The 15,000-nt window shown below is 37.2% G+C and overlaps 1 protein-coding gene across 1 annotated transcript; it reads left to right on the top strand.

The window, feature by feature from the left end:
* Positions 1–7,780: 7,780 nt before the first annotated feature.
* LOC123663774 lies at positions 7,781–14,777 on the top strand. The gene is made up of 5 exons (XM_045598440.1): positions 7,781–8,042; positions 9,362–9,459; positions 13,101–13,191; positions 14,133–14,210; positions 14,624–14,777. Exons 1-5 carry the CDS (start codon positions 7,781–7,783, stop codon positions 14,716–14,718), a joined length of 624 nt encoding a protein of 207 aa, XP_045454396.1. The 3' UTR covers positions 14,719–14,777.
* The last annotated feature ends 223 nt before the right edge of the window (positions 14,778–15,000 follow it).

The following is a 15,000-nucleotide window of genomic DNA, read 5'->3' as shown; positions in this document are numbered from 1 at the left end:
ATTGCTGCCCTACAATGAGGCTCACAACAGCTATGACTAACTTACCAAAGCGACATAAAATTATTAATTCCAATTTCGTATCTTCTTATATACATTGAATGAAATAAAAGAAGCACTTCAAAAGCTAAATTGCATTATGCTATGCTATTAATTGCTAAATTATATTAACATATGTATTGTTATTGTATATGCTATTAATTGGTAAATTATATTAACACCCCAACACTCCAACACCCCAACATGCCAAAACCCCAACACGCCAACACGTCAACACGCCAATACGCCAATGCGCCAACATGCCAACACGCTAATGTGCCAATACGCCAACACGCCAACACGCCAACACGCCAACACGCCAACACGCCAATACGCCAACACGCCAACACGCCAACACGCCAACACGCCAACACGCCAACACGCCAACACGCCAACATGCCAATACGCCAATACGCCAACACGCCAACACGCCAACACGCCAACACGCCAACACGCCAACACGCCACCACGCCAATACGCCAACACGCCACCACGCCAATACGCCAATACGCCAACATGCCAATACGCCAATACGCCAACACGCCAATGCGGCAACACGCCAACACGCCATCACGCCAACACGCCAATACGCCAATACACCACCACGCCAATACGCCAATACGCCACCACGCCAATACGCCAACACGCCACCACGCCAATACGCCAACACGCCAACACGCCACCACGCCAATACGCCAATACGCCAACATGCCAATACGCCAATACGCCAACACGCCAATGCGGCAACACGCCAACACGCCAATACGCCAACACGCCAATACGCCAATACGCCAACACGCCACCACGCCAATACGCCAACACGCCACCACGCCAATACGCCAATACGCCAACATGCCAATACGCCAATACGCCAACACGCCAATGCGGCAACACGCCAACACGCCATCACGCCAACACGCCAATACGCCAATACACCACCACGCCAATTCGCCAATACGCCACCACGCCAATACGCCAACACGCCACCACGCCAATACGCCAACACGCCACCACGCCAATACGCCAATACGCCAACATGCCAATACGCCAATACGCCAACACGCCAATGCGGCAACACGCCAACACGCCATCACGCCAACACGCCAATACGCCAATACACCACCACGCCAATACGCCAATACGCCACCACGCCAATACGCCAATACGCCACCACGCCAATACGCCAACACGCCAACACGCCAACAGTCCAACACGCCAACATGCCAACACGCCAACATGCCAACACGCCAACATGCCAATGTGCCAACACGCCAAACATGGTGTAAAGAAAAACCAACTCATATTATATGTATTAACTAGCTGTGCCTACGACTTCGTCCGCGAGGACTTTTACAAAAAAGTTATTGTTAAGTACGCAGAGTTGTAAAATAAAAATAAAATCTGAATTATAAGTAGCCTAAGTTACTCCTTATTACATTAGCTAACGCTAATACACCATTACGCCAACACGCCAATACGCCAACACGCCAACACGCCAACACGCCAACACGCCAACACGCCAATACGCCAATGCGCCAATGCGCCAATACGCCAACACGCCAATGTGCCAATACGCCAACACGCCAACACGCCACACGCAAATACGCCAACACACCAACACGCCAACACGCCATCACGCCAATACGCCAACACGCCAATACGCCAATACGCCAACACGCCACCACGCCAATACGCCAACACGCCACCACGCCAATACGCCAATACGCCAACATGCCAATACGCCAATACGCCAACACGCCAATGCGGCAACACGCCAACACGCCATCACGCCAACACGCCAATACGCCAATACACCACCACGCCAATACGCCACCACGCCAATACGCCAACACGCCACCACGCCAATACGCCAACACGCCACCACGCCAATACGCCAATACGCCAACATGCCAATACGCCAATACGCCAACACGCCAATGCGGCAACACGCCAACACGCCATCACACCAACACGCCAATACGCCAATACACCACCACGCCAATACGCCAATACGCCACCACGCCAATACGCCAATACGCCACCACGCCAATACGCCAACACGCCAACACGCCAACAGTCCAACACGCCAACATGCCAACACGCCAACATGCCAACACGCCAACATGCCAATGTGCCAACACGCCAAACATGGTGTAAAGAAAAACCAACTCATATTATATGTATTAACTAGCTGTGCCTACGACTTCGTCCGCGAGGACTTTTACAAAAAAGTTATTGTTAAGTACGCAGAGTTGTAAAATAAAAATAAAATCTGAATTATAAGTAGCCTAAGTTACTCCTTATTACATTAGCTAACGCTAATACACCATTACGCCAACACGCCAATACGCCAACACGCCAATACGCCAACACGCCAACACGCCAACACGCCAACACGCCAACACGCCAATACGCCAATGCGCCAATGCGCCAATACGCCAACACGCCAATGTGCCAATACGCCAACACGCCAAAACGCCAACACGCCAACACGCCACACGCAAATACGCCAACACACCAACACGCCAACACGCCATCACGCCAACACGCCAACACGCCAATACGCCAACACGCCAACACGCCAACACGCCAATGAGCCAACACGCCAACACGCCAAAACGCCAACACGCCAATACGCCAATGCGCCAACACGCCAACACGCCAACGCGCCATGTGCCAATACGCCAACACGCCAATACGCCAACACGCCAACAGGTCAACACGCCAATACGCCAATGCGCCAACAGGCCAATGTGCCAATACGCCAACACGCCAACACGCCAACACGCCAACAGTCCAACACGCCAACATGCCAACACGCCAATACGCCAACACGCCAATGTGCCAATACGCCAACACGCCAATGCGCCAACCCGCCAACACGCCAACACGCCAACACGCCAATGCCAACACGCCAATACGCCAATGCTCCAACACGCCAACACGCCAACACGCCAATGTGCCAATACGCCAATACACCAACATGCCAACACGCCAACACGCCAACACGCCAATGTGCCAATGTGCCAATACGCCAACACGCCAACATGCCAATACGCCAATGTGCCAATACGCCAACACGCCAACACGCCAACAGGTCAACACGCCAATACGCCAATGCGTCAACAGGCCAATGTGCCAATACGCCAACACGCCAACACGCTAACACGCCAACACGCCAACAGTCCAACACGCCAACATGCCAACACGCCAACACGCCAATGTGCCAATACGCCAACACGCCAACACGCAAATACGCCAACACACTAATACGCCAACACGCCAATGCACCAACACACCAATGCGCCAACACGACAGGACGCCAACAAAAATAACAAACCTGTTTAATAACGAACCGTTATTCATGATATTATATCTGTCCAGGTCCGGAAGAAGCCACTTCGCCATCTAAGTACATCGTGGCAGGATAGGAAATTGACTTACCCTTTTTGCGCTTGATAAAGCTCCAAAAAAGTTTAGGGTTTGAAGACAAAGTTGTTTCCAGGCTCTTCAAATACAATTTATAGTTTAGATTATGAAGCTTCGCGCAACGCTCCCCGAGCAACCTAAAAGTAATTAAATCACGAGGGTTGCCATTTTTACGATATTTAAATTTTTCATTGATGACTTTTATCAGTGCTGCAGAAAACCATAGCCGATATTTACTAAACCGTGTTTTGGATTTGGGCACATGTTTAGCAATGATAATTCTCAGAACAGCAATCATAACTCGACAATTTCTTCTCCCAAGAATATTATTCAGGGCACTTGTAATTTTGTCATAGTCAGCTTTGTAGAAGCGGAACCTAGCCCCAATACAAGATTCGAGCTTTTAACGTTTTTAGTTAATTTTAACGGAAAACTCAATAGGAGGGTGTAATGGTTCTATCCCGGAAAGAGGGTCCTTGCTTTCGCTCAATTGAGAGATAACCAGAGAGCTAATTACTAGGTCTAAAACGCGATTTTTATTATTTTTACAACAATTATACTGTGTAAGAGCATTTAATGACATTAAATCAGTAATCATGTTATTCAACAAATTATTCGTTGTTATCGGAGTCAGTGCAGGGCCAGTCGTCTAGTTCCAACACAGACCACCCAAGTTAAAATCCCCAAGAACGATTGTTTGTATTTAAAATGAAGTGTTCCAAGATATGTTTCTGTACTGGGGGGGGGGGGGGGCGAATATAAACGGCGCAAATGTACAGATAATCAGTTTGACCATTGGTATTTAGCAGTTCAAGTTTAACCCATAAACCCTCACAGTGCGATATACAATTTATGTGGAGTAATTGTGAGATTTTTCCCAAATAGGAAGGCAAACATCTTAACCTAAGTGTATTCATATAATATATGATATGATATTTGAGAGCCAATTCATTGACGAAAGGAATCTATAAAATATTACGCTACAACGATTAATAAAATAAAAATATTCCAAAATCAAAAAAAAATCTATCTCTTTTCGTAGCATAACAGATGAGATAATATAAAAAAAAATTATCCAAACTGCTATGATAAAAATAAGTCGTGATAAATATTTATAATATTTTTTATACAACTAGGTCGCCAAACAAGAGTACGGCTCACCTGATGGTAAGCGATTACCAGAAGCATTGCAAGCGTGTTGCCGACCTTACCCCGAATCTCCTCCAGGAGCCCTGGTCACCTTACTCACCACAGAAACACAACAATCATTTATTTATACTAACCTATATAACTATTTATCCATTCCGTACTCTCAGTTATTTTATGATATTGAAAAATTAAAACGAAAAAAGTCCAATGAAAATAAAAAAAAATTACATTTAAGTTGTTACATAGCGAGCAATAAACACATTGTGACTGTCACAAACAAAAAAAACTGTATAATTATTATTTTATTTATTTATTGACAATTGACTTATCTTTTTGTTTGTAGTTAAACTCCTCCGAAACGGCTTGACCGATTCTCATGAAATTTTGTGTGCATATTGGGTAGGTCTGAGAATCGAACAACATCTATTTTTCATACCACTAAGTTAAAAGGGGGGGATTAAGGGGGTTAATAAAATATATGGCAAAACAACGTTTGCGGGGTCAGCTAGTATACATATATAAAAGCGAAAGGTCACTAATCACGAAATCTCCGAAACTATAACACCTACAAACTTAAAATTTGGCAGGTAGACTCTTTATAGGACGTAGACATCCGCTAAGAATGTATTTTACGAAACTCGACTCCTAAGGGGGTAAAACGGGGGTTGCAAGTTTATATGAAAGTCCTATGTTTTTGAAGTAAGAGATTTGAAATTTGAAATGTATGCTCAGTGGATAGTGAGAAGGTGTCCAAATAAAGTATCTTTAGAAATCAACTCCCTTTTGGGGTTAAAACGGGGGATGGTAGGTTGACTCACTCATCACGAAATCTCAGAAACTATAACACCTACAAACTTGAAATTTGACAAGGAACCTATCCTTATAGGACGTAGACATTCGCTAAGAGCTAATTTTACGAAATTCGACCCTTAAAGGGATAAAACGGGGGTTGGAAGTTTGTATCAAAGTCCTATGTTTTGAAGTAAGAGACTTGAAATTTAAAATGTATGCTCTATAGATGGTGAGGAGGGGTCCAAATAATGCATCGTAATCTATATATATAAAAAAGCAAGGTCACTGACTCACTCATCACAAGAACTCAAAAACCGCTGGATGGTCCATCCATCCAGGATGGACAAAGATTATATTTGAAATTAGATTATAGTTAGTAGACGTCCGCTAAGAACGGATTTTGCGATATTCCACCGCTAAGGGGCTTTGATTGGGGTTGATAGTTTGTATGAAACATATACAGCAGCTATAAGTTCGCCTGATCGGTTATTTATACTGCATCTTGAAAATAAATCTAAAAATGTGGTATATAGAGAGGTTTTATAAAGATAACTATTAAATTATACTAAATTGTGCCTTTTAAAAAGTTTCTCAGTGTGATATAAGCATTTCAAGTGACTGAAACAAAAAAAAATTGCATTAAGCATCTTAATAGCAATACATATCTTCATAACCACGCGGACGTAGTCGCGGGCAACAGTTAGTGTATTATAAAACAAAGTCCCCAAAAATGTATGTGATCGATTCCCTCAAAATCTACTAAACGGATTTTCATGCGGTTTCACCAATGACGATTTTGATGAGAGTTTCACTGGAAGTTTGCCGGGAAAACTTTGTGACACACTGATATCAACGCGGGCAAAGCCGCGGGCACAGCTAGTATAAAAAAAAAACAAAAAAAAACAATATATAAAACCTATTAACAAATCGCTTTACAGTAACATTGTTTTATACAATGTTATACAAATGTGAATACAAATTATAATTCGTGAAAATTTAAAACATAGGTTTTATAATTATCATATCATTCACCTCTAAAAATATTATGACCACATCCCTATTTACCTTATAAAAAAATATATTGAAATGCCATATTCAAAAATATTAATTATCTGTACTCTCGAAATTCGTATTTTAATTAGTTTTGTTGTTTAATATGATATTTCTTTTTAGTGAAAAAAATAGTAAACGGTGTTTTACAAATTTCTGTAAGCTAATGTGTTGTGAAAGTGAGTGTAAATGCGGAAAAAACGTAAATTACGTATTGACAGGGGTTTGCTTACTAAATAAGACAGTTCCAAAAAAATAGACTTTACATTTATTGTTTCTGGTATTAAAATAACAATTTTTGTTTTCCTTAACCAACAAATTCACGAATGTTAATTTTTTCCCGTTCAAGTAAATATTGTTTTATCTCTTATGTTACTCAATCAGTGACTTGGTAATAATCTCATTTATTATTAAATACCATCGGATTTAAAGTGAAAAAAAAAAGATTTCTCGTATAATTATATGTAGTTAATAAATAATTTGATCCAATATTTGTTCAAATACAGTCATATAATTTACAATAAATAAATAAGCTAATGTCGATAAGTATATTAATATTATTAAATATATTTGTTTAAATTACATCAGTTATTATTTTTTTAATCGACTTCCAAAAAAGCAGGAGGTCCTCAGTTCGCCTGTATTTTTTAGACTATTTTTGATATATTGATGTCGTATATTGGTGTCGTAACGCCATCTATCATAACCCAATAGAGTTCTGAAAGATGGTGTTATTAGAAACTACTTCGGTTCGAACTATCGGTCAAATGATATTACACGGCCGGATCTACTATAACGTAATGAACTATATTATCCACTAGAGGGCAGTGGCAGTTTATTACTGGACTGGCTACAAATTGCATTAAATTAATTTTATACAGAATTAATATCTACAAAATTTATTTCGATCCTAAAATCTAAGAAATAATTTTGCAACTGCTAATGTAGTATGCCTCGCCCACACCCGTATTCAAAACTTTCACAAACGTAATACTTCTTATATCTATCATCTTTTATACATTTTTTTTTTTTTTACAATATCCATAGAAAATTCATGGTTCCAAGTTTTTGATTCTAAAAAATTTCCTAAAAATATTTCAATCGCATTTATGTGTCGTTAATTTTTTAGTACATTACCACATCATCCTTAATAAATGTAACAATTTAGACACAATCGTTCATAAATAAAAATAAATATTGTATTAGTAACTTACAATGTCAATTTGAGACTGGCCAAACATATTCTAAAACATGCGTCATTATAAAATCAATCAAGCCAAAGATTAATGTCAAATTAAACTTTCAAAGGTCTCAATCATCAAATATGGTTCGTAGTACAACAGAAGAATTCACTAAATCCAGTGAAAAGAGACCTCGCAGTGGAAGCAGATCTTCTAACATACCAGTCCACTTCTCCGTCCATAAAGCAGGATGTCATTTCGAAAGCTGCTGCGGTGTCTGCAATCTTTTTCCGGGAGTGTTACTAATAGCGTTCGCTCAAGTCTTAGTAGGATCTGTTCTACTAACGCTTGTTTTGACACACGGCAAACAGTATGACGAAATGTATCAAACTCCTAACACTCAGTGTAAGTAATAGATAAATCTTATTGGTCTATTTTAGTTGTTATGAATGATTAAATGCTGATAATTGTCGATTCTTCTCTGATGAATCTTCTTTCCGAATCGATCCGGTAGCTTCACTTTAAATATAATTGATGGTAAGGCTTTAGATTAAGAGGCGTCGAATTATCTAAGCTCAAAATTTGACCGTTTATCGGCATAATTTCGTTACAAAAAAAAAATAACCCTAATCTAACTACCAGATTAGACTGTTTATCGACATAATTAGGTTACAAAAAAAGAACCCTAACCTATCTAACTTCCAAATACGGTTCTTAATCTACGCCTAGCCAAATTGATTTAAGTAATTAATATGAATTTGAAATAATGATTCTAAAGTACTTTGGAAGCCAACTTTAATAAAAAGGTTTTGATTTAGATATGTCATCACTTCCGACTTAGATTAAAAACGTCCTACTCGACAAAAGATTGATCGAAAGAACAATCTCTATATATGTATTATCATTGATTATTTCTAATAAGAAAAAAATATATATAAACTAATTTCCGAACGCCATCTTTAGAGTCTTTACGCCACAGCGCCATCTATCTTCCCTTTTCAATCACTGTCGCTTGAGCCTCGTCAATACAATACACTGATTGTATATCCGATAAATCTACATTAAAATATCGGTATTAGCAACTATTTATTAAATGTTTATGACAAGAAAAGGGACTGAAGGTTTTAGTGCTCTTTAATATACGATGGGGAGACTCACAAGAACAAAACACCCAAATTGAAACGAAAACTATGATCTTAGGCGTCTATGGTATTACTTACTACAGTTGATTTATGTATTACCAAGTAGATGATTGAAAATAAATTTCAATGAATTCACGTAGTGTACAGATTTAATACAGAAGCGATCACGTAAAATATGATTTTAAAGCTGCACTTAGGAAAGCAAAGTGTTAGATTGTTTTCAAGCATAAGTAAGGGTTAACACTCATCGAATACTCAAATTACCACAGCCTTTGTAAAATATATTTAATAATGTATAACAACCTCGGTTCGCGCTCGGAATGGATGTTTGTTTTGGTACAAATATTTCTTTCCGGTTTGGATTTATATTCTTATAGGTGCCGTACCGCGGAGAGCACGTTAATCTGCCGGTCCCGGTCATTATCATAAATACATGATAGCGATCGTTACTCATAGTAGGGAATATATCCGCCAACCCGCAGAGGATCAGCGTGACGTATTAAGCTCCAATCCTTCTTCTACATATGGCAGAACCGAGATTTAATTGTTATTAATTATTATTATTATTTTCTGTGTATAAAGTTATGAGTATGGCGACTGGTGCTGTGCTGAGCGGTGTCACTGGCGCTGGTGTGCTGTTGATAATTGTCGCACTCACTGAGAACTGTCGAGCGATGCTGGTGAGTATTATCACTGATTAATGTTAAAATACAAAGAAAAAATTCTTTGTTTAGTGGCATACATCGCTTCCAAACAATATTAAATAAATAACATACAGTTACAGATAATCATATATACGCTAAGGTTAAAATGTTTGCCGCCCTTTTTAGAAAAAATAAAACTTCACAACACACATAACTTATATATCATTTTATTGGTTGCCCTACCGGCATCCACACCTAAAAAATTCATCATTGACTTTTTTTTGTAAATTAATTAATTATTAAAATTGTTTAGAGCAAATTATTCGAACGGATATTGCTAGTATTTATTTATTTATTTATTTATTTATTTATTTATTTATTTATTTATTTATTTATTTCAGAACCATAATCTACAGTGTACTTATTTTCAAATATACAGAGCATTATTATGGACCCCGCTGGGGCACGAAATAATTGGGTAGAAAAGAGGAAACGCTTTTAGTAATATATATTGTAATATAAACTATCTGTTCTCGTCCAATACACATTTTAGTAATATCTATATATTGTCATCAACATATATATATTTGGTCTTATAGTTTATCATTAAAGTATTCATTTATGTTATAGTAACATTTAGTGACTAGTAACTTCTTTAGTTTGTTTATTAATAAGTTATCACTCTCTTCTTCAATCCAACCTTTAGGAAGTTTATTATAAATTTTTATTGATTGGTTAAATGTGCTTACACAGTTTACTTTTAGGATGGTATTTATATTTATTAGTTTATGTCTACTTCGTAATGAGTATTTATTCTGTATTTCTTCACGTTTTGTATAAAAGTGTTTATATTTACGAACAAATTTGCATACCTATTTCTAAAATGTACAGGCAAGTCAAAGTGGGTATTCTGTATTTTTGGGAATAAGGGTAGCCATCAGTTTCAATCAAATTACAGTCCAATGAAGTTTATTCATTCTATTTATGTATAATTGTATATTCAAGTAAATAGTAAATATTTGATTCGATACTGTCACATAATAAATTGGCGCAGTTTCAAAATGTAATAAACAAATTGAATGCACTGATACGTAATATCGTTAACGCTTAAATCAAACAGAACTCGGATAGCTCGTCTGTTGGTATTTCATATTAGTACGACGCGAACGACTGCCAAAATACTATATTCAGTAGATTCAGTGCTGTGCTCGATTACGAAAATGTTATTCAAAGTAATCCCTAATCCTTAATATTAATATTATAAATGTGAATGTATGTTTGTTTGTTACGCTTTCACGCGAAAACTACTTAACCGCTTACTTAACTTTTTTACGCATATTCTTGGAGATATTAGAAATAACATAGGCTACTTTTTATTAAAAATAAATAAATGCGAGCGGAGCCGTGGGTAAAAGCTAGTATTATATAAATGATATTGACGAGGTCCGCGTTATTGTAATTTACTTAAGAAGAGTGTGAGAAGTTAAATTCAAATTCGAAGTGTCATTTCTTGTAGGTACTAAATCTTTCATGAAATTGACAATCTGAGTCTTCTTTGATACGCAAAGTTTTTATAAGGCATTGATTTATACTTGGGGCTTTGTACGATTATAAGTCACTTCTGGTTTTAGAATTATACAGAATCCTCAAAATTCTTGTGTTTCTCAAATCATAATTCATATTACATTTTTCAAATAGTTTTATAGAAAAAAAGTCTACTAATAAAGATATAGGCGTTTAATATAGTAGTAAAATGGCGTATTCTACTATTCTACAAATGAAACATTTACTATAAAAGATTTACTATTAAGGGTTACACATCAGAATATTTAAAATATAAAGATTTTCTGTAGTAATACTTGGAAAGCAAAAATGTTTTTATTTTTTTAAATTGTTTATTATATAAATCAGCTATAATTACAACGTAGCTATAAATATAACATTCCTAAAACACTATGGCAATTATTTATATTATATTCTTCAATAAAATACAAATTTAGCATAAAATAATTTCTCATCTAGAAATATTTACGATGCGACGTGATTGTTAAGAAATTCTTATTAAATTACACTGTCAAAGTGAAATACCTTCCTATAATCCTTCCATAAATTTCTTTAATATCCAATAATGGGATTAAACCATCCCTTTTCATACCCTTGTGGAGAGTAAATACAAATATCTTATGTGGTTCAAAATATTTTTAAAGATATGCCTCACCGTAATTAAACACCTTTGTAAAATAAATAAAATATATTCGCTTACATATTAAAAAAAAAAAAACATGGCTATAATAAAACGCTGCAAATCATAATGAATTAAATTTTTCGGATTTTATCGCGGTTTACTATGTTTTTTAAATGACCGGCGTTTCGGATACTTTACAGCAACCATGGTCACGGGTTAGTTCTAAATTTGATATTTTTAATTGTCTTTATAATGCTGAACACGACCCGTCTAGATAGATCTCATGACTTCGTTCAGTAACGGTAAAATTTCAGGAGGTCAAAAATGTTTCTTTATGTCCAGATGTATAGATGTCTAGATTAGTTTTTTAGTACTTATGATGATGAAGTTTAACAGGCATAATACAAGGACTCCCTCTAATGTATTAAACCTTATTTCCTTACTTATATATAATATTAGCTATTATTATTTTGAGAGGGTGCGTCGTAATTTTTTTTTTTGCGTTTTTTAATCTATACTTGATTTTTTTGATACACATGATAGTGAAATGGGTACTTCCATTATATTATTCTAACGGTGGATTTGCGCCTAATAAAGTAGGTAGCTACTCCAATCATACTTGTAGTGTTGTAGCTAGTAAAACAATCGATTATCAGAAAAATTAGACGGGGTCAGATTATTAAATTATACAGACGCTTGATCTTGACTTAATAGCTTAGGTTAGCAAAAAAATATATATTCCTTTGTACGGCACACCTACCACACAATCCGGCTAAATCCAATTAATATTTTACCGTTACCATAACCACGTAGGGCGCATATACTGTTAATATTTTGCGCGCTTGAGTACCTGTTTCATTATAACTGAGTACATACTCTCACTGCCGCTGAAAGAGCATACATATATCACATATCCTTTTTTTTTTACCATCTTATTTTTCTTACCATCCCGTGAGCCGTATGCTTGTTTGCTGACCTCGTAATATGAAAAAAAAAATAAACCAAAAGGTCTAAAATAAAAAAAAGTAGTTTTTTTACTACATCACGTATATGCTCTCCTTCATTGCCTAACACAGTATTGACGTGCGTCTGTGTGCCGTGTAGACGCCTCGACAATGGCGGTTGCGGGTTCGATTCCCGCTCGGAATGGATATTTGTATTTGAACTAATATTTATTTCCGATTCCGGTTTCCGGACCACGTTCAACTCCGGAGGGAGAAACTAAAGTCCCGGTTGTTATTATAGACATCTGATAGGGATCGTTACTTATAATGGAGAATATATCCGCCAAACCGCAGTAGAAGATAAGACTCGGAACCACCTCCTATATAGGAAATGAGGCAGCAGTGGGCTAATACAAGCTGAAACAATTAATCAATAGGTACTTACAGTTAAAATGAACTAGATATCTGATGATTGCCTACAATGAGTTACTTAATCAACAAGACCAATATGACAATGGCGAAATGATTTTCATTAAATTTACTTCCAGGTTTATCTACTTGTAGCAACAATCGTATGGATGGGAATTACATCATTATCTTTTGCAAAGATAGGCCGAGCTTGCGTACGTTTTCAAGATGGTAAGATCTGCTTCATATTCTACTATTATGTTCACATCTGCGACATCATACTGGTCGTTATTGTCAATTTTTGTAGCCTATTATAGTATTTCAACCCCAACTTACTGACAAATAAAATATTTTACTAACCTCATATAGATGTTTAAAAGTTAAGTATCGTTCTCTTTGATACGAATTTTATAGCGTAGTGTGTAATTATCAGTCGATTTATAGATTGTCGAGATTACTTGGCAAAAATTAACTTTTCCTTTATGCATGATAAAAGGGAGGTGCGAAGTTCGTCGAGTTTGCTTGCTTAAAATATTAGTTACGTTCATCTGGAATTTGTATTAGGCATACAGGTGTTTGCCGTGGTCTGGGTGTTTGTGCAGTCCTTGTGGGTCTCCCCACCGTGCCTCGGAGAGCACGTTAAGCCCGGTTCATCAGTCCCGGTTGTTATCATGTGTGTCTGATAGCGATCGTTACTCATAGTAAGGAATATATCAGCCAACCCGCACTAGAGCAGAGTGGTGGATTAAGATCTGACCCTTCTCCTACATGGAGAAAGATTACTACATTTATTACAGGCTGAAACGAAGCGATCGTTACGTTTCTTAACTTATTTAATGTTCTGAACAATTTTCTTTATTTTTCATTCCGTAAGAATCTTAGAACCTTTTACGAAGTATTAGAAAAACTTTAAAAAATGTTTTGAATTTGTTTGGTTAATTTCGAGTTTTGCACTTAGCGATATATTCACTTAACTTCAGCCTATCGCAGACCACTGTTGCTCAAAGATGGTTCCGGTTCTCCGCGATCTTCACGAACCTTCTGCTGGCAATCTTACGCAGATCGTCGGTCCAGCGGACCGGACGACGTCCCCACATTTCGTTTGACAAGCATCATAATTATTTTGTGATTCATTTACATTCTCATAGATGTACATTCTCTTTTTTTCTCAGCTCCAAAAATAAAAGATGACCAACACCGAATGGCCAATTTGGCGTGCGTTAGTGGACTTTTCACGTTTCTCGGTGCACGTATGTTATTTTTATTTTTAGTGATATTATTTGTACAAATATTTTTTTTTACTTACGAGCCGCCTGCCCGGCACGGTGACTATGGGCAAAACATATGAGTTCGCGCCATAATAAATAAATAAATAATGTAGGAACAGCTGTGGACTGTGATAGGCTGAAGTGATGAAATTCTGGGTCTGTGTCAATGTAGGCCTTTCCACCGTGCCGGCCTTTAAACCGTTAAGCTGTCGGTCCCGGTTGTTATCATCTGACAGCGATGGTTACTCATAGTAGGGAATATATCCGCAGTGGAGCAAGATCGGATACTTACTTCTTCTACATGGAAAAAGAGACCTAAACCCAGCAGTAGGATGTTACAGAAAAAAAAAAGTTTAATAGCGACATAACAAACATAATATTTTACATTGTTACAGTGGCCTACTTCTTTTCATTCGTCGTCGTTTTAAGTTTCTACCACTTCCGTTACGTGAGACGCGCCATTTTGTTGCACGAGGCTGAGTGTCAGTAGTGGTGATTTTGAAACAATTATTTTTTTTTAATTCTATTTTTTAATTAAAGTTTTGTTAACGATGTGATTTTTTTATTTTTATTAAATTTAAAATTTTAGTGTAAAAATTTTTTACAAAGTGTACCAAAATAAGGTCACATAGTATACATAGTTATATATGATTTATTTTTGTGGCTATTGGCAAGTAATGTTCTGAAAACAACAGAAAAATATAAAAAATGCTTATTATTATTTTTTTCTATTGATTTAGAAAAAACAAATATTCTATCTAAAGACAAATAT

The sequence above is a fragment of the Melitaea cinxia genome, chromosome 20 (assembly GCF_905220565.1).
Source record: "Melitaea cinxia chromosome 20, ilMelCinx1.1, whole genome shotgun sequence".
Taxonomy (NCBI): Eukaryota; Metazoa; Arthropoda; class Insecta; order Lepidoptera; family Nymphalidae; genus Melitaea; species Melitaea cinxia.
This window is presented reverse-complemented; position numbering and strand designations above follow the sequence as displayed.

Excerpts from the sequence above, each read along its gene's own strand:
- LOC123663774 (XM_045598440.1), top strand. The coding sequence starts at position 7,781 with ATGGTTCGTAGTACAACAGAAGAATTCACTAAATCCAGTGAAAAGAGA. Across the intron at positions 8,043-9,361 it reads TCAAACTCCTAACACTCAGT|TTATGAGTATGGCGACTGGT; the intron begins GTAAGTAATAGA and ends CTGTGTATAAAG. Across the intron at positions 13,192-14,132 it reads TTGCGTACGTTTTCAAGATG|CTCCAAAAATAAAAGATGAC; the intron begins GTAAGATCTGCT and ends TTTTTTTCTCAG.